A 26,050-nucleotide genomic window follows, 5' to 3' on the forward strand; every position below is an offset into this window, starting at 1 on the left:
GGAGGGGTCCCAAAAGGCACATCACTGCAGGCTGTGCAAGGACACAGCTGGGCAGGGGAACCTTGAGTCTGTGGCCCCGGGTGTTTGGATTGAGGGAGGGGCGTGTGCTTTGGCTCAGCAGGAAGGAGATCCTCCCCAGAGGGAGTATTGCCAGAGGGCTGGGGTGCTGTGACCTTGAGCAGGCTGTGCCTCCAGTGGTCGGGACACAGGAGCCACAGCTGGAACTCCGCCTGCAGGGAAGCATGGGCTGGGGCTGGGGGCGGGAGGGCCTTCAGTCCTCTTCCCAGTTTGAACCTAGGTCAGAGATGGAGACTCAGCCTCCCAGTGCGCTAATGTGGAGGAAACCTGCCCCGTCACCCCCAAGAACACTCTTATTCTCTCTTAGCCAGGGACTACTCCTTATCTTGGCATTCAAGGCCCCCACCATCTTCCCCGAGTCCCTGCATCAAAGGACCCCTCCTTTCTCCTTTTTCCCCAACCACCACCCTTCATTCTTCCCCCCAAGGGTCTGCTCAGGTCACAGCTCACCCAAAATTCCAATAAAGCCCCCTCCCCCATCCCTTCCCCCCCCCCCCCCCCCCCCCCCCCGGGGCCGTCTCCCTGAGCCCTGCTGTGGGGCCTAGTGCACGGTGTCTCCTTCGGGTCGTCTCCTCGCCGGACTGGGAGCTGGATCCCCTAAGGCAGAGCCGGATCCAGCTGGATCCAGCCACTGCGGGCCTGGATAGGGAAGGTGTAGGAGATGGGGATGCCCGGTGTGGTACCGGTCCTCCTTCCCCGCAGTCCCAGAGGAGCGGTGTCCGAGGCCAGGGCAGGAGAAAGGACGACAGGAGAGCCGTGTGCAGTCCCTAAAACAGGCTCTTTAATAACATTTATGTCTTCACTGAAGAGCTTCGCTTTTCCCACCCAGCGCCGGGCTGGGGCCGCTGGACGGAGAGATGGACGGGTACGGGGGCGGCCGCACGGCGCGTCCGGGGGGCCCCAGGGCCTTGGCGCCGCCGCGCCGGGCTAGTAGAAGGAGTACTGGTTCTCGACGGCGCGCGTGCGGCCCCGCGCTCCCTCGCCGGCCGCGGCCTCCGGGGGCTCGTCCGCGCCGCCCCCCGCCGCCTCCAGGAGGCGCTCGGCGCTGTTGCTGCGGCTGCGCGCGCTCAGCGGGCCCTCGGCGGGGCGCGGGGCGGCCGGCGCCGACGCGGCCGAGGACGACGAGGCGGACGAGGACGAGGCGCCGCCCGCCTCCGAGGGCGAGGCGGGAGGGCAGGCGGCGGCGGCCAGGCTGGAGAAGTAGTGCTGGCCCGCCGGCTCGCTCCAGCAGGCGGGGGGCGCGGGCGCGGCGCTGGGCGAGGGCCCCGGGGCTGCGGCGGGAGAGCGCGGGCGCGTCAGGGCCCGGCCCGGGCACCCTCGACCGCCCCCCGACCCCCCCCCCCCCACCCCCCCAGCCCTCCGCAGCCCCGGCGTGTCACGCGGGGACGCGGAGTGCCGGGTAGCCTGGGATCACACCCGGGGCCGGGACTCGCATTCAGGTCTCCCGGCTCCGGTCCCCCATCCCCGGGTACCTAACGTCCCAGGTACACACAGACCTGCGCGTGCTGGCCACCCTCACCACCCCCCTCGACACGACACTTCCTTCAGCGGCTCGGCGCCGAGCCCCACCTGTGCAGGCGTCTAGGGACCTCCGCAGCGCCGCCTCTGGGCGACCTCCTTCCGCCTGTCCGGAATCACTCCGGACCTGGCCCGGGGCTGCCAGTCTCCTCCCAACCCCCATGGCCCAGAGTGCTTCCAACCGCCCAAGACCTGGCGCTCCTCCGACCCGGACTGGCAGTGCCGCGCCCACCTGTGGGTGACTCCCTCTGCCCACCGCCCACCTGTCTACACAGGCCCACTGGGGGAGCCTTACCGGGTGGGGGGCCCTGGGCCCGCACGTAGCTGCGTAGGGTGATATCCGCAGAGCCGCCTGACTCCAGTGGGATCGGGTGGGTGTGGAAGTGGCGCAGCATGTCAAGCACAGACTGGAACCACAGGTGCTGCACGTGGCACTGCCCGTGGCTGTTCAAGGACAGGCGCAGGTGCTGTGGACACAGGTGGGTGTGGTCAGTGGTGGGGTCCTGGACTAGCCAGCGGCTTCGCAAGCGCCTCTGGGGGGCACTGGGAACAGGAGGTCTCGAAGAGGCCACGTGGGGCTGTGTCAGAGCGGGGACACCGCACACGTGAGCCCCCTCTTAGGGGGTTACCCCTGTAGTAAGGGTGGGGAAGGAGGGCAACAGAGCCAGGCTGGGACTGAAGGGAGCCATGCATTCGTCCCTGTGCTAGACGCACCCACATCATGCCCTTCACACCCCATCTCTCGTCTCCACTAGCCCTCGAGGGTGGAGATACACCCCCCGTGTTAGAGATGGGGAAACTGAGGCACTGGGAGGGAGTGACTCGCCCACAGTCACAGGGCACCCAGCTGGGAAGAGAACTCATTTGTGTGATTCTCCCACCCCAGCAGGGAGCGGTCGGCCTGTTATTCCTGTAGAGTCCAAGCCCAGAGGGTAGAAACAACCCTGAGTTCAGCTGGGGAGGAGTGACCACATCTTGCTTCCCAATTGTGCTGTCGCAGGAGCCCCCGAAGCACGAGGGATAGCGCTGGTTCCTCCTGGGTCTCCAGGGGAGCCCACACGTGACAGTTGCCTCAGGGAGAGGAGACACAGGCCTGTGGTCTCTAGTGGTGAGCCACAGGTCTCTGGCCTCAGCCTTATTTTGCTCAATGTGTATACGACAGGAGGAAGGGTGGTTGTCTGGGGGGTGGCGGGAGGGTGTAGCAAGAGAGCCAGCGACAGGAGGGTTTCAGGGTACGCCCAGGAGAGGAAACAGGCCTGGCCCCCTACATAAAGGACAGAGAAGCCCCGTGAGGAAGTTCTGCCACTCAGCAGGGCCAGAAGTTGCCAGAACAGTGTGAGCGAACCCAGGGAGCATCAATGGCAGCCTAGGGCAGGGGCTCAGCCGGAGAGGAAAAGCATAGTGGGTCCTACTATAGCCTCAAGTCTGGGCAGGGCCTTTGGGGGTAGAGGACCAGGCAGAGCGTCTCAGTTTTCGGGACATATTACCCGAAGATGGAGAGAGCTGCCTAGGAAGACAGGGGTCTTTCTTCCTAGGAGGTGTGCAAGCAGCAGGCTGGGGGTCCTGCTCTATCCCACGACTAACACGTCAAATGCTGGACAGTCACCCTGCTCTGATGGGGCAGCAGATGGGGTGAGTTCAAGGCTGGGTCACGCTCTCGGAAGGAGAGGAGCCTCCCACTCTGCTTCACCACCTCCCAACTCCCTCCCCCCACTGATGTCCCACAGGGGGCCGGACACGGTCCTAGCCTCCGGCTTGGGTAGGAGTCAGACCCAGGCCCTCCAGGGAGTCTGTGTGGGGCAGTGCTGGCCCGGAAGGTAAACTTCAGGCTGCCAGGGACGGGCGTTAAGTGCCTGGTTGCCAGAGGAACTGGGAAGGGCAGCTGCTTTCCAAGGAGGTGTCCCCCGGGGAGGCGCCGTCTCTTTCATGGCGGGGCTGGCGCTACCGAGGAGAGATGCCCAGGGAGCCAGGGGAGGGCCTGTGGCAGGCCAACCAGGGGTTGGGGCACTGACTACCAATGCAGGCCTGGAGCAGGAGTCCTGGGGTGCCCCCTCCTCCAGCAGGGACTGACGGGAACCGTGTCCTGGGAGGAGCCGGGGCCGGGTCTGTTTCCTTATCGGAAACTTGGGATGGTTGGGGGGAGTGGGATGGGGTTCCTGCCCATTCTGGTCACATTGTAGCCACAAACCACCCCTCCCCGCCCCAACGTTCTGTCATATTTTCCTTTGCACTTCAGGTCATTATTAGCACACAGTACCCTTCCTCAGGAGCCCCCCCATCTGGATGCACGGCCACTCCCTTGCTGTGCCCTGTTTGGACCTCCCTTCTGCTCGTCTTCCCCTCGAGGATTCTCCATTCACTGCATGCCTCGGGTCACTGACCCCTTATTCTGGCTGGTGGGGTCAGGAGCACCCCCCGGCCCTAAGACCCTGCATGGCAGCCCTCTGGCCCAGTCCTCCTCCTCCTCCTTTCCTGCCTGGCTCTTCAGGACACCACCTGCGTGCGGTTCTGTGACCCTGGGCCTGCCACCGGTCTGGCTCAGAGCCGGGGCCCGGGAGGGCTTGGGGAACTGACCTGAGCAGGGAAGAAGAGAGCCGTGTGGGGGTGGGTGGGGCAGGAGGGCCTTGGTTGACCTCTGCTCTGCACCAATGTGGCGGAGACCCTCACGAGTCTCAGTGGTAAGCGATCCGCAAGGTACAGGGTCAAATTTAAACTCTCAGAAGGGCCCGGCCTCCTGTGGGCTCAGCCAAAACGTGGGTGGCTTCCCCATGTGGACAATGAAGAAGCCACATCTGGGGCTGACTGCAGCCCTCAGAGGGGTGGGGGGGGGGGATACAGGTGGGGTGAGGGCATGCCTGTGGGCAGTCACGCCCCGCCTGTACCGCGGAGCCTGCTCCTGGCACCTCCTTAGCACCCCTCCCTTCCAGCCGGCCACTCGGCCTCTGTGCGCCACCTCCCCTGCCCTGACTTGCCTTGGCCTTGCCCTGGAAGTTGAAGGTCAGCACGTACTCCCCAGGCCGAGTCTCGCTCTGGCGGATCACGAAGAGGCCGTGGCTCCGGGGTCCTCCCGCTAGCACCAGCTGAGCCGCCCTGACCCGTGACAACGTGCCGTGGAACCAGGGGTAGTCGGAGAGTTCCAGCTCAGGCTCGGCCTCAGGCTCTGCCTCCACTCCCTCCTCCCCTGGGAGAGGACGACAGCGTGAGGGGCATGGGGGAGTGGACGGGAGGCGGTGGCGGGGGGTAAGTAAATGAGAGGTGATGCAACAGCTTGTTGGGCATTTGCACATAAAATGCTGTTTGAATGATCTTAGAACAGGGCAGGGCACCAACCCAACCCACTAGTTCAGCATATGAGGTAAACTGAGGCACAGGGCGACCAATGATCCTGGAGTCACTCTGTAAGTCGGCAACAAACCTGGGAACGAGTCAAGTCTCCTCGTCCCCCACTCCTGGTTCCAACCCTTTACAAGCATGTTCCACGGAACCCAGGGCTCGTGGGAGGGGTCAAGTAGGACTTGCCTACTGAGTTGTTGAGCACTGGACCCGGTGGCGTGAAATGTCATGACTTCTGAGGCTCAGGAATGGCCTTAGAGGGAGTCCAGGGGCCTCTGCGGCCTGGGGTGGGGGTTCAGGAAGGAGGGCCGGGGACAGAACCCCACACCCACTGCACCTGTGTTACTGCTGTCCCTGCCTCTGCCACCCGGGGATTCCAGGGTCTCCAGGAAGGTCTCCAGCGGGACGTGGACCAGGGACTCCCCAACGCCATCTCGAGCTCGGCTGTGTGGAGCTGTCACCACGGCTGCCGTTGTCTCTGGGGGCCGGGGCAGGTCCCCTGCTGGAGAGAAGTGGCCATCCGGGAACACCCACCCCCTCCGGCCCTGCCCTCCGCTACCCCGCCAGCTCGGCCCCCACCTACCGTCAGTCAGAAGCTCACAGCTGCAGGAGGCTACTCGGCTGGCCAGACAGCCCCCCCGGGCACAGGACAGCTCGGCGTCTTCCTCGCTGTCCCTGTGAAGGCAGGAAAGCACAACCGTGTCCTGCCACGGGACTCGGACCCCAGCCACCGGCTGCTCAGGGAGCCATGCCCCGGCTGACAACGGCAGCCCTCTCCTGCTGGCCTGGGTCCCTCTGCCTCCACGTCCCTCTGTCACACCATCAGCTCACTGTCTGGCCACCATGTACATGACTAGGCCATATGGACGGCTCGCCAAGTGGGTGCAGTCTTCCTCCTGGGACCCCAGGGGGTGTCCGTCAGACGATGGCAGGGCACGGTGGTAGGCGGGGCCCCGGGCGGCTCCCTTCCCTGCCCCAGCCTTTGTCTCCCTGTCCGTGACATGAGGCATCTGGGACCCTGCCAGCTTGAAAATGCTGCAAAGTGAGGGTCACCTTCACAGGGGCTGGGGGAAGAGTTTGCAGACCAGATGGCTGGGACGGTGGCAAGGGAGGGATTACAGCCACTTTGGGGATCCGGGGGCCTGGGAGGCACTCAGGCCTTTAATTGTGCTTCTTCAAATGAAGCTGTTAATTAGAAAGCAGCAGCCCCTCCCCCCCGGCCTGGCTCACCCCATTAGCCAGACAAGCTGCTGCCAAGTGCTCCGGGGTTGGCCAGCCTGCCCCTCCTACTCCTGGCCTCAGAGTCTCTCCTGGATCATGCAGCCAGCCTCCCTGCTGCTCCTCCCCACACAGCTGACCGTAGCTGCCCTCTGCCTATGACTAGCCATGGCTCCCCGCTGCCCCCAACTTCCCAGGCTCTCATCAAAGTTGCCCTCATCAACTCTACTTCCAGCAACCCGGAGGCCTCGACATTCCCCGCAAGTCCCAGGCGCTCACACACCTCACACCTTTGGCTGAGCAGTCCCCTCTGCCTGGCTCAGGCCAGCTCTTCCTTTAAGTTTCAGAAGAGGTGAGTCCTTCTACCAGCACGCCTTCTCCGAGCCCCAGGGCTGGGTTCGGGGCCTTGCCTCTGTTCCCCCACCCCTGGCCCTTTGGGCTCTCCCCATCACTGCCCATCTCCTAGTGGTCTCAGACTACCCTGGAGTGGGGATAAGCATCAGTCTAACCTTCTCCCAGGTCCCGAGGCCCTGGCCCTGTGCAGCAGGCTTCAAGGAGCCTGTTGGGGGTGGGGAATGACGTGAGCCTGGCCGGCAGCACCAACATGGACAGGACTGCCATGAGCAAAGCCCAGCTTCCAAGCTCAGCCCCCACCCTCACCGGAAACCTCATCCCGTAGGGGGGACCAAGGGTACTACCCAGCCAGGCCCCCACCCCATCTACCCATCTGAGGGCCACCTGGGGCACTCACCCGGGGTCCACACAGCCCTGGATGTCAGCCACCCACGAGTGCTTCTGCAGTGAGTCGATGGTCTCCAGGATATATTCGGCTCCATTCTCTACCTGGGGAGGGGGAAGCCAGGAGTCCCGGTCTGTTAGTGCCCTCAGCCAAGGGCTCCAGACTCCGGGACAAATGGCTCATCCCGCCCCTCCATCACGGGGGCTCACTGGTGTGGGCAGCAGGGAAGACAGCGGGGTCACCATCGGGTAGCAGCCCAAGCCCAGGTCAGGGTCCTGGGGTGGAGCCTCGGCCACACTTTCGGCAGCCCCTCCTTCCAGAGGCTGCCAGTGGGGATCACCCGGGGCGATGTCCGGCCCTGCTGACCACGGTTCCTTGGGCCCTGGGGACGCAGCCTCTGAGGAAGCCATGCTGGCCAAGGAAGGGACGTACCCTGGCACCCCAGAGATGGGGTAAAAGAGTGTCACAGCCCTTAAGTGAATGAAGGGCCAGCTGGCCCAGCACATCGAGTCGAGGGGCTCCCACACCTTAGCGCCTGGAGGGGCGGAGAGGAGGAGGAAGCCCCTGCCGTGGTCCAAAGTGCAATTCTGCACATGCGTCACCTGAGGACCTCTTCCCAGCAGCCCTGTGAGGGGGGCGGTATGTTTTCCCCATTTGATGGCAAAGACTGAGGGTCAGAGAGGTCAGCTGACTTGTTCACACCAGCACTCAGTGGTAGCGCTGGGACCTGACCCCAGGTTTCCGGGATGCCAAGGCCCCGAGCTCTCAGCCCGCAGGGTGTGCGTCTCGGTTAAAAAGCGGCTGCTGACTCCCGGCATCTTAGAGCTGGTGGTGGTGGTGGGGCTTAAGTCCTGTCTCGACAGATGGGGAAACTGAGGCCCGGAGCGGAGCTGGCAGGGGAGCCCCTCTGCCTCGGGGCTCCCAGGCACAGTCAGAAGCACAGTGGCCAGCCAGCTGTGAGGAGTGAGGCTCTCGGCCTGTCTCGCCCAGCAGACAAGAATGCCAGGCAGGGAGGGACTACCTTCTCGGCCCCTGGCCTGGGGTGACTCAGGGTAGGGGCTTGGCAAACATTTGCTAAACGAATAAGGGAGTTTGTGACTAAACAAACAGGGCCAAGTAAAACATAAACCCGACGAGGAGCCTAGAGAGGGGGGTGGGAGCTTCATGTAGCTTTGGGTGGGTGGAACCGGGCCTCCTTGGGGACTTGGCCTCACAAACACCCTCCAGTGCTTTGAGGAGGCACAGGGCCACAGCGCTGGCAGCCTGGAGCTGTGTCCTCAGCAACCCCAGCGGGCCACCCTGGTACCGTGGAGCCTGGGAAAAAGGACGAGCTGCCCCCAGACCCACTGGGGTGCCCCTCCCGCCCACCCTCAATGCCTTTGTGCCCTCCGTGGGGCCAGGCAGGTTCCCACACTCCAGTGCCCTGTGACAGGGGCATTTGCATAACTGCTGCAGACTGCGGGGTGGGGACATGCTGGTTCCAGTTGGGGAAGGGAGGCGAGGAAGTGAAACTCAGAGGAGCTTCGAGGGGTCAGGAGGAAATGGGAATGGGGCGGGGGGGCAGATGGTGGGTGACACCCAGAGCCCACGGTGCTAGAGCCCAGGCCTGGGTTCGAGTCCTAGCTGTGTGCTAGACGTCGGGGTAGGGTCCTGGGCCTCCCCACCAGGGCCGCCTCCCCGTGCCCTGCTGTTGGCTCCTTACCCTCACCACCCGCAGCCCCCCCACCCCCACCCGGGCAGCGGCCTCAGGCTGTGCTGCCCTCAGCAGAGGTGGCCTGGGGCAGCCAGAGGATCTGTGAGGTTGGGGGTGGGGCTCACCTTGAGCACAAACGTGTTGTCCTTCTCTGGCATCTCCAGGGGCATGGTCGTGCGGACCTCGATGATGGCCGAGAGAGGGATGCTGACCTTGGGCCTGGAGGCCTGGGAGACCAGGGGAAGGGGCGGTGAGAGAGTCACCCAGGGCCTTCTGACACCCTCGCTGCCCTCCCACCTCTCGGAGGTCAGAGCAGCCCTGGGCACAGAGGTGCTCCGAACTCCATTTTCCACCGATGGCTACGTTGAGGGGGTTTCTAGGAAACAAGGGACCTCCCCCCATAGTTACAGGGCAAGTCACAGACAGCTGGAGCTGACATCGGAGTCTCCCACCTCTGAGCCCTGAGGGGAAAACCACCCAGGCTGCCCTTCTGCAGCCCTTCTACCCACCACATCTGTGGTTCTCACATTTTTGACCTTGACCCGTAGTAAGAAATAGATTTGACATCGTGACCCGGCACATACATGCTGAGGTAAAAATATCTCTGAAACGAACGTTTGACAGACAATATTCCCCCTGACTGTGTGTGATGGAGGGAGGGATCTTCTGGTCTGTCTTAGTTCATTTAGGGAAAAAATGCTCTCCTCCCCCTTTAGACTAGACTTTCCAGAGCCTGGCTCTGGAGTCCCTGACTTAGAACAGGGCTCCTGGAGCGGGGCAGGGCCATGTCCCCGGGGGGGAGGAAAAGGGACCAGTGTGGGGTTTAACCAAGGTGAGCCATCAGGTCTCCGGGGGAGGGCCACCCTGTGCCTGGCCCCGCCCCACTCTGCTCCAAAGCTCCTGGCCATGGCCCTAAAGTCCTCCCGGGCTGGCTTGAGACTGGGCTTCCCGGCAGGGCTTGGGCTCCAGAATAGGGACTTTCTCAGGAGGAAAGGGAAGGGCCACACGCTGGGTGGGCAGGCTGATGGGAATTCCTGGTAGCACTGGCTGCCATCCAGCGGGTGCAGGCTGGCGGGACTTGGAGCAGGGACCGAGGGCCTCGGCTGACCAGGGCAGGCCATCGTGCCAGCCAGTGGAGCAGGGGCGTGTGGTCCTGCAGGGCAGGCCTGGCCTGGGGGCTTCAGCTGGATTCCCCTGCCTGGCATCTGAACTGCGTCTGTCCTGGCCCAGCGGCCTTTGACCCCGCTCCAGCCACACCTCCCCATTCCTCTTCCCTGGCCAGAGCTGTCAGGCTGTGTCGCACCTCCAGCCTTTGCTCACTCAGCTCGTGTGCCTCCGGAGAGGCCCGTCCCGGGGGCTCTGCTCCTGGTGGACACTTCTGCAGCCCGAGCTTCCCCTCCTTAGGGCTCCCAGAGTATCCAGTGCTTGCCCCGCTGAAGTTGACCATCTAGTCCTGCACGTACAGGTTCCCTGATGGCTCCCCAATAGCATGGGCCAGGCCCACTGCTCCCTGGAGCCCCCAGGGCTGGCCTGGCAAAGGGCTATGGTGGGGGGGACCTGAGGTCTAGGAGGCTTCCTGCAGGATGAGGGAGCAGGAGGCCAGAGACTTGACTCATGGGGCTGTGAGAGGGAAGTCTGAGGATCCCAGGAAAAAGTCCCTAAGCCGCGGACTCCGTGCTCCTGTGCTCCAAGGGTGCAGCTAGGCCTCCAGGAGCAGGAGATCTGGCCCAGGGGTGGGTGAACAGGACTAAAAGGCATTGGGAAGGGGTGTCAGCAGGGATGCCCTGTGGGGCTCACACACCCTGGGAGCCAACACATTTGGGGGACCTGACCTGAGCCCTGACCATAGTATTATCTACCTTCTATGGGGTTCACTTCTGAATTCACAAACACTTCGTTGGAAAAAGGAGGGTCTGAGGCCAGATCAGGGGCTAGGAACCCACCCGTCTGCCTTCCTCAGAGCTGGGAAAGTGACCCTTCAGGAGCTCTGCCCTCTGTCACTGGTGAATGGTGGGCTCCAGAGAGACTAACAGAGAGGCCCCATCTCCTGTACGTCCTCCCCCCAAGGGCCGCAGACACTGCTATTTATGGCCAGGCAGCTGTGACTGCCACTCAGGCCCAGAGGCTTTGGAGCCCTGGGCCTCTGCCCCTGCCCTTTGGGCAACTCTGGGCAAGCCCCAGCCCCCCCACCCCCCACTTGCCAGGCCTCGGTCTGACAAGCGGTGGAGCTGGGCATAGTGGTCAGTGATTTCTCTCAGGGGCCTAACGGTGGGGGCCTGGCAGGGGAAAAAACCCTCGGGAAGTCGGGGTCCTTGGACTCAAGGAGAAAGCTCTTCAGGGAGTAAGCGTGTCCCTGGGAAGTCACCTCTCCAGAGTCCACGCAGCTCGTGGGCACCGAGCCTCGGGGAGCCCACGCCCTGTACCTCCAGTGGAGAGAGGCCAGGAGGCAGTGGGGAGAGACAGACCGGGAGATGGAGAAGGCGAGAGGCTCAGGGTGACTAAAGGTGCCTGGGAGTAGAGTAGGCCTGGGGTGGGGGCTGAGGGCCTGGGTGGTTCCTGGGGATGCTGCCAGCTGCTGCTCCAGCACGACCTCCCACCTTTCCGAATCTCCTAGCACACATGCGGCTCCCACCTCCACGCTCCCTCATTCTAGGGACCACCAGGGTGGTGGGTATAATTAGCCCGGCTCTGCCACCCACCAGCAGTGCGCCCTTGGGCAGGCCACACCTCCTCTCTGAGCATTCCTTTGTTCTCTGTTCTGTGACCTGGGGACCACGATGCCCACCCTGCCGGGGTCTTGGCGGGGGAGGAGACTTCGCACCCGGCTTAGGCCTGGGAGGGCCGCGTGCCCTTGGAAAGTGGGCCGCTGTTACTACAATGATTCCCACTTTCCAAATAGGGCAGGTGTGCCCCCTGGAGGAGGCCCATAGCTGCCCCCGGGGGCTCTCCATGGGAGAGGGCCCAAGTTGGGGAGGGGCCGGGTGCACTCAGGTGAGCAGCAATGCTGGTGACAGCGAGAAGCTCAGCTTTCAAAGCCTGAAAAGGGCCGGCCAGCAGGGGCTGGGCGGCGCTGGGGACCAACACATTTCAGGCACCCTCTCTGTGCCACTGTCACCCTGTCCGGGAGGCTCCAGCCACCCAGGGGCCCCAGATGAAGGACGGAGGAGGGCAGGCAGCCAGGCAGTGTGACCCGGAAGCCAGCCCCTGGCACCCGCAGCCGCCCCCCTGGTCGGGGCTGGCGCTCACCTTGGGCGGCACGAAGAACTCCAGGCGGAAGCGCTCGCCGGCCACGGCCCTGCGCAGGAGCAGGCGGCACTTCTGCCACTGGGCGGTGCCGCCCGGGCCCGCGGCCGCGTCGTCGGCCACCATGAAGCGCAGCGCGCCCTCGCGCTGGATGTCCACCAGCTCCACCTTGGCCGCCAGCGTCCGCGACAGCCGCAGGCGCCGTGTCCACTTGTCTCGCGGCTCGGCTGGGGGCTCGGCAGCCCGCGGGGCGGCGCTAGCGTCGGGCTCCGGGGAGGCGCGCCGGTGCCACATGTCGCGCACGCCGTCCACGACGCACAGGCTCATGTTGCGCAGCGAGAAGCCCTTGCGGACGCGGGCCTTGGCGGCCGCCTGCGTCGACACGTCCTCGGAGCTCCGCGAGTGGCCATAGGCCGCCGCCTTGAGCGCCGCGGGCCCCGCCGGCTCGGGCTCCATGGCCTCGGGGTGCTCGGCCACCCCCCGAGGCGCCGGCCCGGCCACCAGCACGCGGCGCACCTCCTCGCCGAAGACGTCCAGGAAGTTGGCGGCGAAGTGGCGCGAGAAGGAGGCGCCGGCGTCGGGCGTGTCGTAGGCCGGGTTGTCCCGCAGGAAGCGGCAGAACTTGTGCGCGAAGTCCACGGCGGCCGCCTGCGCGTGCAGCTCACAGAACTGCCGCCAGTCGGGGACCGGGGCGGGGGCGGCGGCGGCGGCGGGGCCGGAGGCGGCACCATTCATGGCTCCCGTCCCATCGCAGCCCCCTGCGGCTGTGGGCGACAAGAGTGCGGAGTGACCCTGTGACCACAGCGCTCACTACTCGGCCCCTCTCCCCGCCCCCCCCCCCCCCCAGGGCTCCCTGGGGCTGTGTGTGTGTTGAGGTGGGGGCAGGGGAGGGGGCAACGTCCTGTGGCCATTCGGAGCAGAGAGAGAGAGGCGTCTGCAGGAGGCAGCCCCCTCCCCCCAGTCATACCCTTCAAAGAGCATTCTCAAGGTCATTTCTGGGGCTGGTGAAAGAGGCTGGGGTGCCAGGTGCCTTGATTTGGGGTCCCTATGAGCTTCCTGTTGTCTAGCATCCCAAGCTAACCTCTATCCGAGGGCCTCCGAAGGCAGGTGGGCAGGAAGAAGTCAAGGGCAATCCGCTCTGCTCTGCCTTTGAAATATGCCAAGAACCCAACCTTTCCTCCACTCCTCATCATCCAGGCTGCCGCCCAGGGGCCCACGTGACCCTTTCTCTGGCCTCCAGTACTTGAGCAGCCTCTTCACCGGTCCCCCGGAACCTGACCTCACCCCCCGAACCATCTGTTCTCCACCCAGACATCACTCCTAAAACAAGACAGATCAGGTCCCTCCTTTGCTCCTAATCCTGCATTGGCTCCCATTCCACTCAAGGGAAAAAGTAGAAGTCCTTCTCATAACCACCCAGGCCTCACATGATCTGCCTCCACTTACCTCACTGAGCTTATCTCCTGCCACTCTGCTCTGGCTGCTGTTGGGTCCAGCCCCAGGGCCTTTGCACTTGCAATTCTCTCTTGCACTTGCCTGCAATATTCTTTACCCCCACACCCCCTCACCTCCTTCAGGTTTCTGCTCATATACCATCTTGTCCAACAGCCTTCCCCAACCCCCACTCCACAGAGAGGAAGGAAGATTCCTGCTCCACTCAGTGCTGGTGTCTCCACACCCTTTGGCTGCTTACTACTCTCCACGATGCTTATCCTCTCTGATACATCATTGATTCCACTGCTTGGTTGTGTTGTCCTGTCCCCAACTGCCCGCCACGGCCTTCCCCTGAGAATGCAGTATTTTAAGTGGCTGTGTCCCCAGTGCCGGGCACATGGAGGCGCAGTAAACACTGAATGAATGGCGGTGGATCAGTTGGAGGAGCACACGGCTCTTGATCTCAGGGTCGTGAGTTCGAGCCCTACGTTGGCCCACGGGCATGTCACAGCTGTCACTGCCTAAGCCCTCGCATGGGGCCCAAGAACATGCAGCTTGTTAGTGATCGACCGGGGATTCTCACCCTGACTCCAGGACTCGTGGGTCACCTGGTATGGATAAAGTAGGGCCGATTTGGGGGTGCCTGGGTGGCTCGGTCAGTTAAGCGTTAGACTTCAGCTCAGATCATGATCTCGCGGTTTGTGAGTTCAAGCCCCACATTGGGCTCTGTGCTGGCAACACAGAGCCCGCTTTGGATGCTCTGTTCTTGTCTCTCTCTCAAAATAAAGAAACTTAAAAAGAAAAGTAGGAGCCAACTTTTCATACTGGCACCGAAGGCACTGCCCTCTCAGGTCTCTCTCCACCCCCGGAGCCTGCACTCTCTATTGTGTTCCCACCTTCTAGAATCCTGTTCCCTCCAGAGCTCCCATCCAAACCTGGTTTTCCTGAAGAGGCCCCAACACTGGGATCCCAGCTGTCTCGTCAGCCAGCTTTCTCCTGCTCCCAGGCCCATCCAGCCTTCATCACTCTGAATCGCCACCCTACTGGTGTGGCCAGTCATTTGGGCGGCCTTGCTTCCTTGTCCCCCAAGATGGCCATCACCCGTGGGGGCACAGAGCAAGCTCATTGTGTGTACGTAGTCCACCCCTGACCCCAGGCCAGGGTGAAAATTACCAGTGGAGAATAAATGGGGTAATGTGGTCCTGCCCTGCCTTGGGGAGCCCCTGTCTGAGGGGGCCAGCCTGGTGTTAGGGGAATTGAGACAGAGGGTCAAGCCCTCACCTGTCTTCCCAGGATCCCCACGTTACCCAGCATGGCCTTTCCCTCACAGCTCCTGGGAGCATCATCTCATCTCTCCTCTGGGATCCAAACTCTGTAATTAAACGCCTGGTAAAAATAGCTGCCCCACTTCTGTGAGATCATCTGCGGGGCCTCTGGGCCATAGGGCACTGTGGGAATTCCCTCTCACCTTGGGGCAACCTCGGCCATCGATCTGCAGTCAATAACCACAGGGCAGCCCCAGGGAGGAAACGGGCCACTTGATGAGGCACTTAGCACAGAGGACAGTTTTCCAAACCAGCGGTCTGCTCAGAGACTGCTGCCCCCGCACTGCGGAAGAGGGTTGCGAGGAGTTAGGAGGGTTTCCCGGAGGAGGTGGGGTCTGCGATGGCCTTTATGACAGTGAAGAGGGAGGAGAACAAAGAGTGACCTCACTGTAGGCAAGAACAATAACTCGGAGGCTGACTTTCGGGACATAGGGGAAGGGGCTGGGGGAGAACGGGGGCTGAGGCACCCATAATTAATCCAGGGGCACTTCCTCCAGGAAGCCTTCCCTGACCTCCCCCACCCATGTGGCATGAGGATCTCCTCCAAGCTCCCACAGTCCCCTCCGGTATGCCCCTCGGGAAAGGTGCCAATGACAGGGTGCTCCAGGTGTCTGTTTCCACGTCTGCCCCCCCCCCCCATCCGGCATAGACACTCCTTGGGGGCAGAAGACAGGCCTGAGTCATAATGCCAGGAATGAGGGCGGAGGTGGGAACACACCTGCCACTACCAGCAAGGCCTCCAGGGAAGGTGGAGAGACAAGGCCTTGGCCTGACCTGCCGAGGGGGTACGTTTTTGGGGGTGGGAGTGGGGAGAAAGCCCGGCGGCTAAGCCGGTGAGGCTCTGTTCCTGTTGTTCCAAGCCCATCCACTTACCCCGTGTGGTTGTGCTCCCCACAGGTGGGAGTGCTCCCTACTTCTCCCCCTGTACCATCAGGGCGGTCAGAGTGGATGACACAGCAGCCTGGGAAGGGCTAGCACCGAATCCAGCACCGAATGTGAACACCCGTTTGCCCCACAGGGGAACGGGGCACAGGGAGGAAATCAGTCCCGGTGCGCCTCTTTGCACATCAATCCCTGGTCCTCCCTGTTCTTCCTGCTGCTTGAAGGGGACAGAGTGGAGGCATGGGGCCCTGAGGGGAGGCTCTCACAGCGTGGGTCCCAGCTAGCCCTCACTGGAGATAGGGGTGGACCTCAAGAGAAGAATCTGTCAAGGGTATGGTGGCTGTGGCCACGTCCTAGGCAGAGACTGGACTGCCTTGACCTCCCCCACCCACCCCTGCTCGCTGGCCAGGAGCCTATGGGGCTCAGTGTCCCCCGGGTCTAGCCAGGGCTACATAGAAAGGACAGGGGTTGGGCATGGAGAGGTAAGTGACAAACAGCAGGGCCAGCAGGGAGCCCCACACTAGCTACAGACAGGGAGACAGAGGCCCAGACGTGGCTGTCTGCAAAGAGAAGGCTGCAAGCCATACAGAAGAGGCCTCGGCCTTGGCAGGAGCAGTGAGGTACTATCCCCAATTGAACTGCCCTCGGAGCCAAAACGGGGGATGAGACCAAGTGCAGGGATCTTGGCCGACCTAGGCTCAAAGCCTGACCCCACTGCTCTCTGGGTGAGTGACGACCACAACTCCCACCTCTGAGCCTGTTTTTTCACTTTAAAATGGGGTAAGGGGTGTCCCTTCCTGGAAGGACAGCACAGGAGGCGGACTCTGCAATGTTATAGTCCATGGGCGGCCACGGGCAGAGCCGGGGTCCTCCCTAACTTCGGGTGCAGTCAGGAGGCCTTTCCAGCCCTCTCCAGGGACCAGCCAGTGTCACCCAATGAATGAGATGGGGCCCTCTCCCATTCTGCAGGTGACCAGACCCCAACGTGGGAAAAGCTGAGCCCAGCGATCCTGGAAGCAGGGTGGATGGACTCACCCTGGCCCCCACTGTCTGGCTCGCCTGGAAGGTTTATGGATGAATCCAGATGGCCCTAGGCTCTCCCTCCTCCAGTGGCCCCCTGGTCCTGGCCTGTGCCAGTCTCCTGCCTGAACAGCTGTCCTCACTCTACTGACTACTCAAATTCTACTTGGTGTTTAGACTGTGTAAAACCTCTTCTTCCAGGAAGCCTTCTCCCTACACTGGCCCTCCCTCCCCGAGCTCCCATGGTCCCTGTGGTCCTTGGCCCTCTTGTTTCCATGGGCAGAGTCCCAGTTCCTCCTGTGGCCCCATACAGCCAGAAGAGACCTGCTGAGTCGGTGCGGGAGGGCACTGGAGGACTGGGCTCTGTCTCAGGCCAGGCTCTGTGTCTCCTCAGGCTTCCCCACCAGTAAAATGGGCCGCTGGGGCAGTGGCCTCTAAGGCCTGGGACTGTTACGGCCCTTGGACACTGAAGACTGGGGCCTCACTGTCACCCCCCTGGGACCAGGGACGGGCAGGGGTTGCTTCTTCTCTGAGGACTGGGGCTGGAGACAAAGGGTGCCCACCCAGGTAGACCACCCTCCCCTGATCCATCACCCGGGGGTTTCCGAGGCTCAGCCGGCCTGTCTGGCTCCTGGTTTTCGTTCTCATTTCACCAGGGCCAGAGCGGGAAGGGAGGGGGCTTCAGGGAGGAAGCCTAATCAAGTCCCTGCCTGTCACTTTTCCAAGCCACGGACTCTCCTAACCCTGCGGCCAGGAACCCAGATGGGAGACCCTACCCCCACCCGGTTAGCCGCCTGGGAGAGGGGGCGGCTGGCCTTCCGGTAGTAAAAATAGCACTCACAATTGGAATAGAAAAAAGGCCAGTCATCAGCCCCTGCCACACGCAGTTCCGGACCCCACGGCCAGGTCATGCCTTAAAATATTGATGAGGCAGCCTGGCCACCCCCGCTAATGGGCTGACGACCAATCGATCCAACTCGCGGAGGACCTCTGCCCCGCTGGAACAGGAGGCACCGGCCTGGCCCACGACCTGCAGGGGCCTCACGGCCTTGTTTGTGGGAGCCCCAGCTGGGGGTTTTACCATCACGGAAGGCAGTCTGCCCCTAGGGAAGGGAAGGCGGCCCTGCAGCGCAAACTAGCCACCCAGTACCCTGCAAAGGTGTCCTGGGGGCAAGCTCCTTCATCACCAAGGTCCTCGACCCTTCGCCTGCACCCTCGCTCAGCTCCGTGCTTGGAGAGCACCCAGACGGCCAAGCGCCAGAAGGGGTGGTGAGGGTCAGAACTAAGGGCGCTCGGTTTTGCACCGGGTGAGCAGTGCTCCCCTCCCCCGCCATGAGCCACTCACGCTGGGGAAGCTTGTGGTCTCTACCGGGGGCCCCCCAGCACCAGAAGAGGAGACAAGGCCTCACGTGGCCTCAACCATGCCCACTGTTGTCTTCTCCTCTGGGTTTCCTGACCCGGCTACCCCGACCCCACACGTTCCTTCTGTCCTCCATCCTGCTCTCCTTCCAGCTGACCTCCTGGCCTCTGTGGGACAGTCCCCTCCAGCCCCTCCTCTGCACCCCTCCCTTCACAGGATGCAGACAACCTCTGGGCTGTTCCTTCAGCCAGAGGTGCCGTCCGCCTACTGGCTGCCTGAGTCTGTCCTGCGGACGGAGGCTCAGAGTACATGGGGCACATTCTCTGCGTCACTGCTGGGGCCTCGGGCCTTGGCTCTAGAGTCTAGTCCCCGCCCCACCCACCCCCAGAACGCGTCCTCATCTTCTTGGGGCAGGCTCTGAACCAGGGCCTCCTTGGGAGGCGGCGGCTGGAATTCCCCGCCCTCCCCACACAGAATATCCGTGCTCACCCCACGACCCTGGAGAGGCAGAAATGGGTGTGATTTCTGGTCTTAACAACCTCGAACTTGCTGGGACTTTGCTGCAGAGTGGGTGTGGGAGGAGGGCGCTCTGGCTAGTGACAGGGACAGGTGCAGGTTAAGAGCCCTTGGGATTCTGGCCCTGTGTGGGTGGCGGTGGGGGGGGGTTCCCTTAGGTGGCCCTGGCTTTTCTTAAAAAATTTTTTTTTAATGTTTATTTTTGAGAGAGACAGAGACAGAGTGTGAGCAGGGGAGATGCAGAGAGAGAGGGAGACACAGAATCTGAAGCAGGCTCCAAGCTCCGAGCTGTCAGCACAGAGCCTGACGTGGGGCTCGAACCCACGAACCATGAGATCATGACCTGAGCCCAAGTTGGACGCTTAACTGCTCAGGCACCCGGGTCCTGGCTTTTCTGAGCATCAGTTTCTACAGCCGTGAAGGGACCAACAACCATGCTGCTCTCCCACACGGGCTGCTTCCTGGCCCAAGGCCCATGCTGAGGAGCAGCGCTGGGAGGTAGCTCTGTGCCCAGGGTTTCCCCACGCCTATCATACACTCCCGGCCTTTCCCCCTGTGGGGTGGTGAAAACCCTCTGCTGAGCCCCCGGGCTTCCACTGATGCCCCCAACCCTGGGCGAACTCTGGGACCCATAGACCCCTAGTCCTTGGGGCTTCCATAGCTGCCCCCCTCACAGAGGCCCCACTGCTTGGGCGTCCACATCTGATCATCTGACACGCAGGACAGTGGAGAAGGTTAAAAGCCTGAGATCGGGAGCCAGTGCGTCTGGGTTTGAATCCCATCTCCACAGCTTCCTAGGGCCTCAGTTTCCTCATCTGTTAAAGGGCTCAGAGGGCCATCACAGGATTAAATAACTGGGGGTGGGGGGGGGGTGGGCACCTGGTTGGCTCAGTCAGTGGAACATGCAACTCTTGACCTTGGGATTGTGAGTTTGAGCCCCACACCTGGTGCAGAGATTACTTGAAAATAAATTTTAAAGGGGCGCCTGGGTGGCTCAGTCGGTTGAGTGTCTGACTCTTGGTTTCGGCTCAGGTCATGATCTCACATTTCGTGGGATCAAGGCCCGTGTGGGGCTTCGCACTGACAATGTGGAGCTTGTTTGGGATTCTCCCTTTCTCTCTGCTCCTCCCCTCCCTGTCTCTCCCGCATACACTCTCCCTCCCTCCCTCCCTCCCTCCCTCCCTCAGTAAATAAAACTTAAAAAAAAAATCTTAAAAAAAAAAGTAAATGGTTTAAAAATCAAAAGTCCTCTGCTTCTACTTAGTAAATGCTCTGTATCCATTCCCTCTTTTCCTCTCACTGCTCTGAGCAGATGGCTAGAGGCCTCCTCCCTGGCCTCCCTGTTTCCCACTGACCCCTCCAACCCCCAACAAATCCAGGCTCTACAGTGTGGCCAAGGTCTTTTCCTAGAACCCACATCCAACTGGGCTATGCCCCTGTTTCAAACCCTTCTTCTTCTTCTTTTTTTAAAAAATGTTTATTCATTTTTGGGGTGCCTGGGTGGCTCAGTCGGCGAAGCGTCCGACTTCGGCTCAGGTCATGATCTCGTGGTTTATGGGCTCGAGCCCCACACTGGGCCCTGTGCTGACAGCTCAGAGCCTGGAACCTGCTTTGGATTCTGTGTCTGTTTCTCTCTCTGCCCCTCTTCCACTCGTACTCTGTCTCTCAAAAATAAACGTTTAAAAAAATGTTTAAAAAAACGTAGGCCTCAAACTCACAAACCGTGAAGTCATGACCTGAGCTCAAGTCAGATTGTCAGGCTTCAATCAACTGAGCCACCCAAGATGCCCCTCAAACCCTTCTCCCCTCACACCTTCCCGGCCAGGAAGACAGGATTTGCCCATTGCACAGATGAAGAAATTAAGTTGCTGGAAGGGAGGTGACTAGCCTATCGTTCACTGGATGTGTGCTGGCTTCCCACTAATGTCAGCAGCCATGCTGGTGGGTCTGGGGTCACAGAATGGGCAAGAAGGGAGTGTCCAGCAGAGTTCGCACCTGTCTGCAGCATGTGCTACTCACAACAGGGCCCTGTCCCTGGGAAGCTCTCCTTTGAGGGCATTCATGGCGGGCGTGGGGGACCTAGGCCCCGCCTCCCGAGAGGAGATGCCCGCCGTGAGAAGCGGCACTCTGACAGAGTGGAGGGCAGGGGAGTCCAGAGCTGGGCCTTGCAGGAAACAGAAGTCAGAAGAGCAGGCAGCAGGGCCCAGGACAATAAGCTAGGCTGGGGCCTGGGGGGCTTAGAGGGAAGCCCATCTTTCTTCAGCAGCACCTGGTGCTGGACAGTTCCTGGACAGGCTCTAGGTGGAATGCAGGCTGGGATGGCTCCAGCTGTACTAGTACAGAGCGGGGGCACCCCCTCTCCAGCCTTGGCCTAAGCCTCAAAGGTCTCTCCCTCTCTCTCAGTGCCATGGATCTCACCTAGGTCCGGATTCATACCCTTCCCAGACCTCCCTGGCCTGGCCCCTGAAACCTGCGAGACGCTCTCAACCCCCACCACCCAGCCCACCTGTCTGCCTTCTGGCTTTTTCATGACACACATACCAGTGACTCCTGAGACCTTCAGTACCTCCCCTCAGTTCTGAGATACTCTGGGTACCGTAGATGCTTATACGGCTTCCTTGGGTCTTTCTCCAAGCACCTGAACTCCCAGCCTGGCTGATCACCAGGCGCCTCAAACTCACCACCTCCAAGTTCTATTACATCTTTGTCCTCCAACCCCTGCTTGTTCTCTGCTCGGAGTCTCAGCATCCAGCCAGGCATTGCCCCGCCTGCTCCCACTCCTCTGCCCCAGTAGCTGCCAGGTCACTGAGCCTATGGAGGCCTTGGGAACGCCCCCTTTGTCCTGTCCCCGCCTCCACCCTCCCTTTCCTGCCCCTCTGCGATAGCACCAGACCATGAACCCCCAGCAGATGTTATATGCACCCCCAGGTGGGCCCTATACATAGAGGGTCCGAAGTATCTGGAGAAGGGAGCCCAAATCCTGCATCACCCAGAGGAGTCAAAAGATACTATACTCCTACACACTGATGCTCTGCCCAAAGAGGTGCTGGCTGTAACCTCCTCTAGACAAGGAGGCACACTCCCTTGGGATAGAGTGCAGACATAAAAACAGACCTAGCCAGGTGAGAAGGGAAGAGAAACTTCCCCAAGGCTCCAAGGCTGACCCTGCCCTTGGAGCCACGTGAACAAAGGAGGAGCAGGAAGGGAGGTGGGCTCCAAGACTGGACCAAGAACCCCATGTGGACAGCAGCCGGGAGGCTCAAGACACCTACGCCCCATTTCCCTACAACCCAGGATAGAAGAGGGAGCAAGAGGGAACAGCCAGGCTTTTGTCAGACACGAGTGGTTTGGAGGCCTGGCTTGTTGGTTGAGTGACTCTGGCCGAGTCATTTCACTTCCCTTAAACTGTTTCTTTCTCTGTAAAATGGTGGTAATAATAGTAACAGACCAACAGGGTTATTGTAAAGACTACATGAGAACCAGCAGGACGCCCTCAGCTTGGCACATCGACTCAAAACCAAATGCTCAGCCTTGGTGGAATACCACCCTTAGGTATGTATGTATGGATTCTCCTTGGAGACCCACTAAGTAGGTAGGAAGGGTTTAGAAAATTTAGACACAATTTTCACAGTAGGTAAGAGGAAAAGCATGCACAGATGAACCCTCAATTACTTCGAACCATTCCATTAACCTGCTTCGGAATCTCTTGCCCACCATCATTCATTCATGCCCTCTAGGGGGAGAGAGGAGTAAAAGGGAACAGTTTGTGGGAAACTCTGCCTTCCAGACCCCCATGAACACCCTGACTCACGCCAGCCTCCCAGCACTGCCCCTACTGCCAGACTTCTCCCAAAGTTCCTAGAGCTAGAAGGTTCTAATCAGTCCCCTGACCAACGGCCTCCTGGATGGAGCAGGGAGGTTAGGAGGGAAGAGATCTGTTTAAAGTGGGGGCAGAGTCGGGGAGATTTCAGATCATGTCCCCGGTAGAGACAGCTTAGGGGAACCTCCCCTCCCTCCTGCTGCTGCCCTCACTCACCCCACGACCGGTGGCCTGTGTTGAAGCGGACAACTCTTACTGGTCCACCAGCTAGGAGATAGGCGGCACAGTCTCCATTTTACAAGGTAGATAATGGAGGCTCAAAGTGCAGAAGTAGGGGTCAACCCAGGTTTGACTCCCACCCCTGAGGTTCTCCCCTGCACCAAGTCGGTGTGAACACAGATTCTGGCTTATCCATGTTCAGTTACTCCTGAGGCTGGCAGCCGGATCGGCCTTGCGCGGTTCCTAACGGACCCCCGTCACTGTAGCCTTCTCCCTCTGAGGACCTCACTTCGTGGGCTGATGGGGGCCGGGCCGGGTCCCAGCCTCTGCCTGGCCTTGGCGCGGTTCCCGGCCCCGCGCGGCCAGTAGGTTCATCAATGGTTGAGGCCGAAGGGCCTGAATGGAGGGCATGAACCCGCCCCTTCTTAAAGGAGCCGGCCTCTCGGGCACCCTCCACGGTCCTCCCCACTATCGAGGGCGGTCTGAGAGCTCCCGGGGTGGGCGGGCCGAACTGGGGACCGTGAGAAAGATGGCCTGGGCCCAATGGAGGGCGTGCCGGCCCGGTGACTGTGGACTGGATAGGGTCCTCTCGGGGCTCGTACCCTCCTTCCAGGTGGGCCCGCCCCCCGCCCTCGCAGCCAAGGGAAGAGTCTCGGTCTCCCTTGCGACGCTCCCGGGCCAGAGACCCCTCCTCCAGGGGGCCCGCTGAGCTCGCCCCACCACTCGGCCTGGGCCCTAGGAGGGGGCGGGGGCGCAGCTGCTCCGGAGGCGGCTCGGCCCCTCCCGCCCAGCCCGGGAGGGGATCGGCTAGTGGGTCCCCGCTGGGGACGCATCTCCTCCGTCGCGCTCCCTCCCACCCGCGCACACAAAGACGACACGCGCGGACCAGGGCGCGTGCGGCCGCGCTTCCCCGGGCAGCCGTGCGCACACACACGCACGCCCTCAGGGACGGACCGGGTCTGGGGAAATGGACGAGGGAACTGAGGACAAGCAGGCCGTACCTACAGGCGCGCAGCTGCGACCGGGCGGGCCGGGGCGCCGGCGGAGCGCTGCCCCGACCGCGGCCCGGCTCTCGGGGCCCGGCGGCTCATGGCCCGCGGCGGGTTCGGGCTCTCTCCCGGTGGGCGCCGGCGTCGGCTGCGGCTCCTCCTTCCCTCGTCCGCAACCTCGAAGGCTCGTGCGCTCCTCGCGGGCCCTGCGCGGCCCCGGCTCGGCGGTCCCGGCGGCCGAGCCCCGCGCGCTGCGAGCTCAGCCCCGCGCCGCGCGCGCCCCGCCCGCTCCCCCTCCGCCCCCCGCCCGCGCGGCGCGCGCCTCCTCGGCCCCGCCCCCGGCGCGGGCCCCGCCCCCCGCCCGCCTCGGGCCGCGTCGGCCCCGCCCCCGGCGCGCCCCCAGCCCTTAGCGGAGCCTGAACCTCGCCCGCTGCTGGTGTCAGCCTCCGTGGGGCTGCTGCGGCGGCGGCGACAGAGTGCTGGGGCTCAGGGACTTAGGAACTGGCCGGCAGCCGCCTGTTTTGGGGCGAAAGTCTCCCCCTCGCGGAAGCGTGCCCCGCGAGCGCGGCGGGTGGGGTCCGGGTGGGTGGCCTGAATAGTGGGGTGTATGGGGGCGTAGGCGCCCCTTGGAGATGGGCCTCCAGCGGGGGCCGCCGCCGTCTTGGACCCCTCCGCCTCGGGAACAATGGGAGCCTCGAGGAGGCCCAGATGTCGCAACAGGGGAAGTCGACGTCTGGTTCTCATAAATCCCCAGGGCGAGCACCACGCCCTCTCTTCTCCGCCCTCCCCTTGCCGGAAATAGCCCAAGGGCTAGAGGGCGGGGAAGACCCAAGCAGGGGCCCATCTATGCACCTTCACAGTGATGGGGAGACTGAGGGCTCCCGGAGAGATCTTCAGAGGTCAAATGGGGCTGATGAGGGTGGAACACAGCTCTGGCTTTTTCACCCCTGCTGGGTTCTGCAGCCCCCAAAGCCCAAGGCAGAGATTAGGGCCAAGACCACTCTGGCTAAGAAAACAGACTCCTGCTGGTCTTTGCGGAGCAGTTATGGACTGACCCCTCACAAGCTGGGGCCTCCAAGAGGCTAGCAGGGGTCCAGGGGGAGTGGGAGGGCAGCTCAGAGATCAGACCTATTGCTTGCTCCCGGGGAGAGGAGGGTGCTGGAACTCCTTCTCCCCTCCTCTCCTGTGCCAAGCCCTCCACCCCTGCAGGGGTGGTTAGATCAGTTCTCCCTGCCCTTACTAAACCTTCCGCAGCCCCACCTCTGGCAGTTCTGTGGTCGGCATGGTCTCCCTACTAGCCGAGAGTGCCTCCATCTGTTGTCCTTTTCCACCCATAATGACCTCTGATCTTTGTACAGAGCCCTCTAACCTTTCTCAAAGCCATTTCACATCTCTGATTTCCAAGGAAGCGGGACAGGCAAGGAAAGGTTTTTATCCCAATCTTGTGGATGGGAAGGGTGGGGCCTAGAGAGGAGCATTGGGCTGGTCAAGGTGGAGACTGGCCTGGAGCCCTTACCTTCTGCCCCCCAGCCCTGGACTGCCCTCTTCAGGGGTGCTGAAGTAAGTCAGATCTCATCTGAGGTCCTGGTACCTGGTCTCTTCCCTTCCACACCCAGACCAGCTGCCCCCTCAGCAGGACCTGGCTAACAGACACTTAATGAAAGCTTAGACGTGGACCAGCTATCGATTGGAGCTGCGCAGAGGCCTGTACTCCTGGCTGGCGACCAGGAGGTCTATGAATGAAGCCGGCACAGCTGCTTCATAGTGTGTGTGGGTGGCCTGGCTATGGTCCCCCTCCACCCTTCTGGGAGATGGGAGGGCCTGGCCCCCATGGACTAACCTGGTTCCTCCAAGTAGTGAGCTGAGCTCTGTTGATGGGCTGTCATCGGCCAGGGAGGGTCCTGGGACTTGGAGCCCTGGGCAGGACAATTGCTCTGATCTCCAGGGAGGAGGAAGCGAGGAGGAGCCGGCTGCTTGGTGACTCTGACCCATAAGAGGAACCAGTGGGAAACAGTGGAAGGAGGGTGGGGGGTGTTGGTGATTGGCCAAGAGCAGCTCTGTCGTGGGGACAGGAATGAGAGTCAGGGAGGACAGGTTCATCATCTGGGGCCCCTGAGGGCAGGAGCCTCTGGGGCCTTGGAGGAAGGTCTGATGGGGCAGGTGCTGAGGGTGGGACCCCAGGGTCCTGCACTCTAGTGTCCAGGACTAAAATGGAGACACGGATGGTACAGGGGACTCTGGCCTGGTGGGCCGTGGGGCGGTAGCTGGGTGTGGAGCCAGCTTTGAGGCCAGCTGGCCAGCGGGGCCTTCACAAACCAAAAGGAGGCCCCTCGGTCTGGGTGGGAAGGGACCCATATGAATAGAGCTGGGCTGGGGCGGACCTGTGGCTCAGGGGATCCCCATGCAAAGCTGGTCCTCAGGAGGCTTGGTGGGCATGGGCTCTGCAGTACCTGGCCAGCAGGGGCCCCAGGGAAAGTGGCAGAGAGTGCATGGCTCCAGGGCACACAGAAAAGGATTCCCCAGAAGCTGACATCACACATGCATCACGCGTCACACATCCAAATGCAGCCTGACAGATAGTTTTGGGTTTTTTAAAAAGAGATATATGTCTCTTCTTGATTGGGTCGCTTATCTGCTCAAGAGAACTCAGACTTTGTGGATTT

The 26,050-nt window shown here is 61.9% G+C and overlaps 1 protein-coding gene across 6 annotated transcripts; it reads right to left on the reverse strand.

Annotated features, from left to right (window-relative positions):
• Positions 1-828: 828 nt before the first annotated feature.
• SH2B2 (SH2B adaptor protein 2) lies at positions 829-25,360 on the reverse strand. 6 transcript variants are annotated; one of them, XM_053894163.1, is made up of 10 exons: positions 25,228-25,244; positions 14,725-14,864; positions 11,826-12,586; positions 8,705-8,806; positions 6,899-6,990; positions 5,513-5,604; positions 5,267-5,431; positions 4,569-4,777; positions 1,892-2,063; positions 829-1,349 (listed from the first exon to the last, which is right to left on the reverse strand). In XM_053894163.1, the coding sequence occupies exons 3-10, from the start codon at positions 12,555-12,557 to the stop codon at positions 1,006-1,008; spliced, it is 1,908 nt and encodes a 635-aa protein (XP_053750138.1). In that variant the 5' UTR covers positions 12,558-12,586; positions 14,725-14,864; positions 25,228-25,244; the 3' UTR covers positions 829-1,005. The 6 variants fall into 6 exon arrangements, with proteins under 6 accessions (XP_053750138.1, XP_053750137.1, XP_053750142.1 ...); XM_053894162.1 differs by lacking the exon at positions 25,228-25,244 and adding an exon at positions 23,400-23,454; XM_053894167.1 differs by lacking the exon at positions 14,725-14,864 and having other exon boundaries at positions 25,228-25,360.
• Positions 25,361-26,050: the final 690 nt, after the last annotated feature.

Source organism: Panthera pardus, unplaced genomic scaffold, assembly GCF_024362965.1.
Source record: "Panthera pardus isolate Hobbes unplaced genomic scaffold, ASM2436296v1 HiC_scaffold_4, whole genome shotgun sequence".
Lineage (NCBI taxonomy): Eukaryota > Metazoa > Chordata > Mammalia > Carnivora > Felidae > Panthera > Panthera pardus.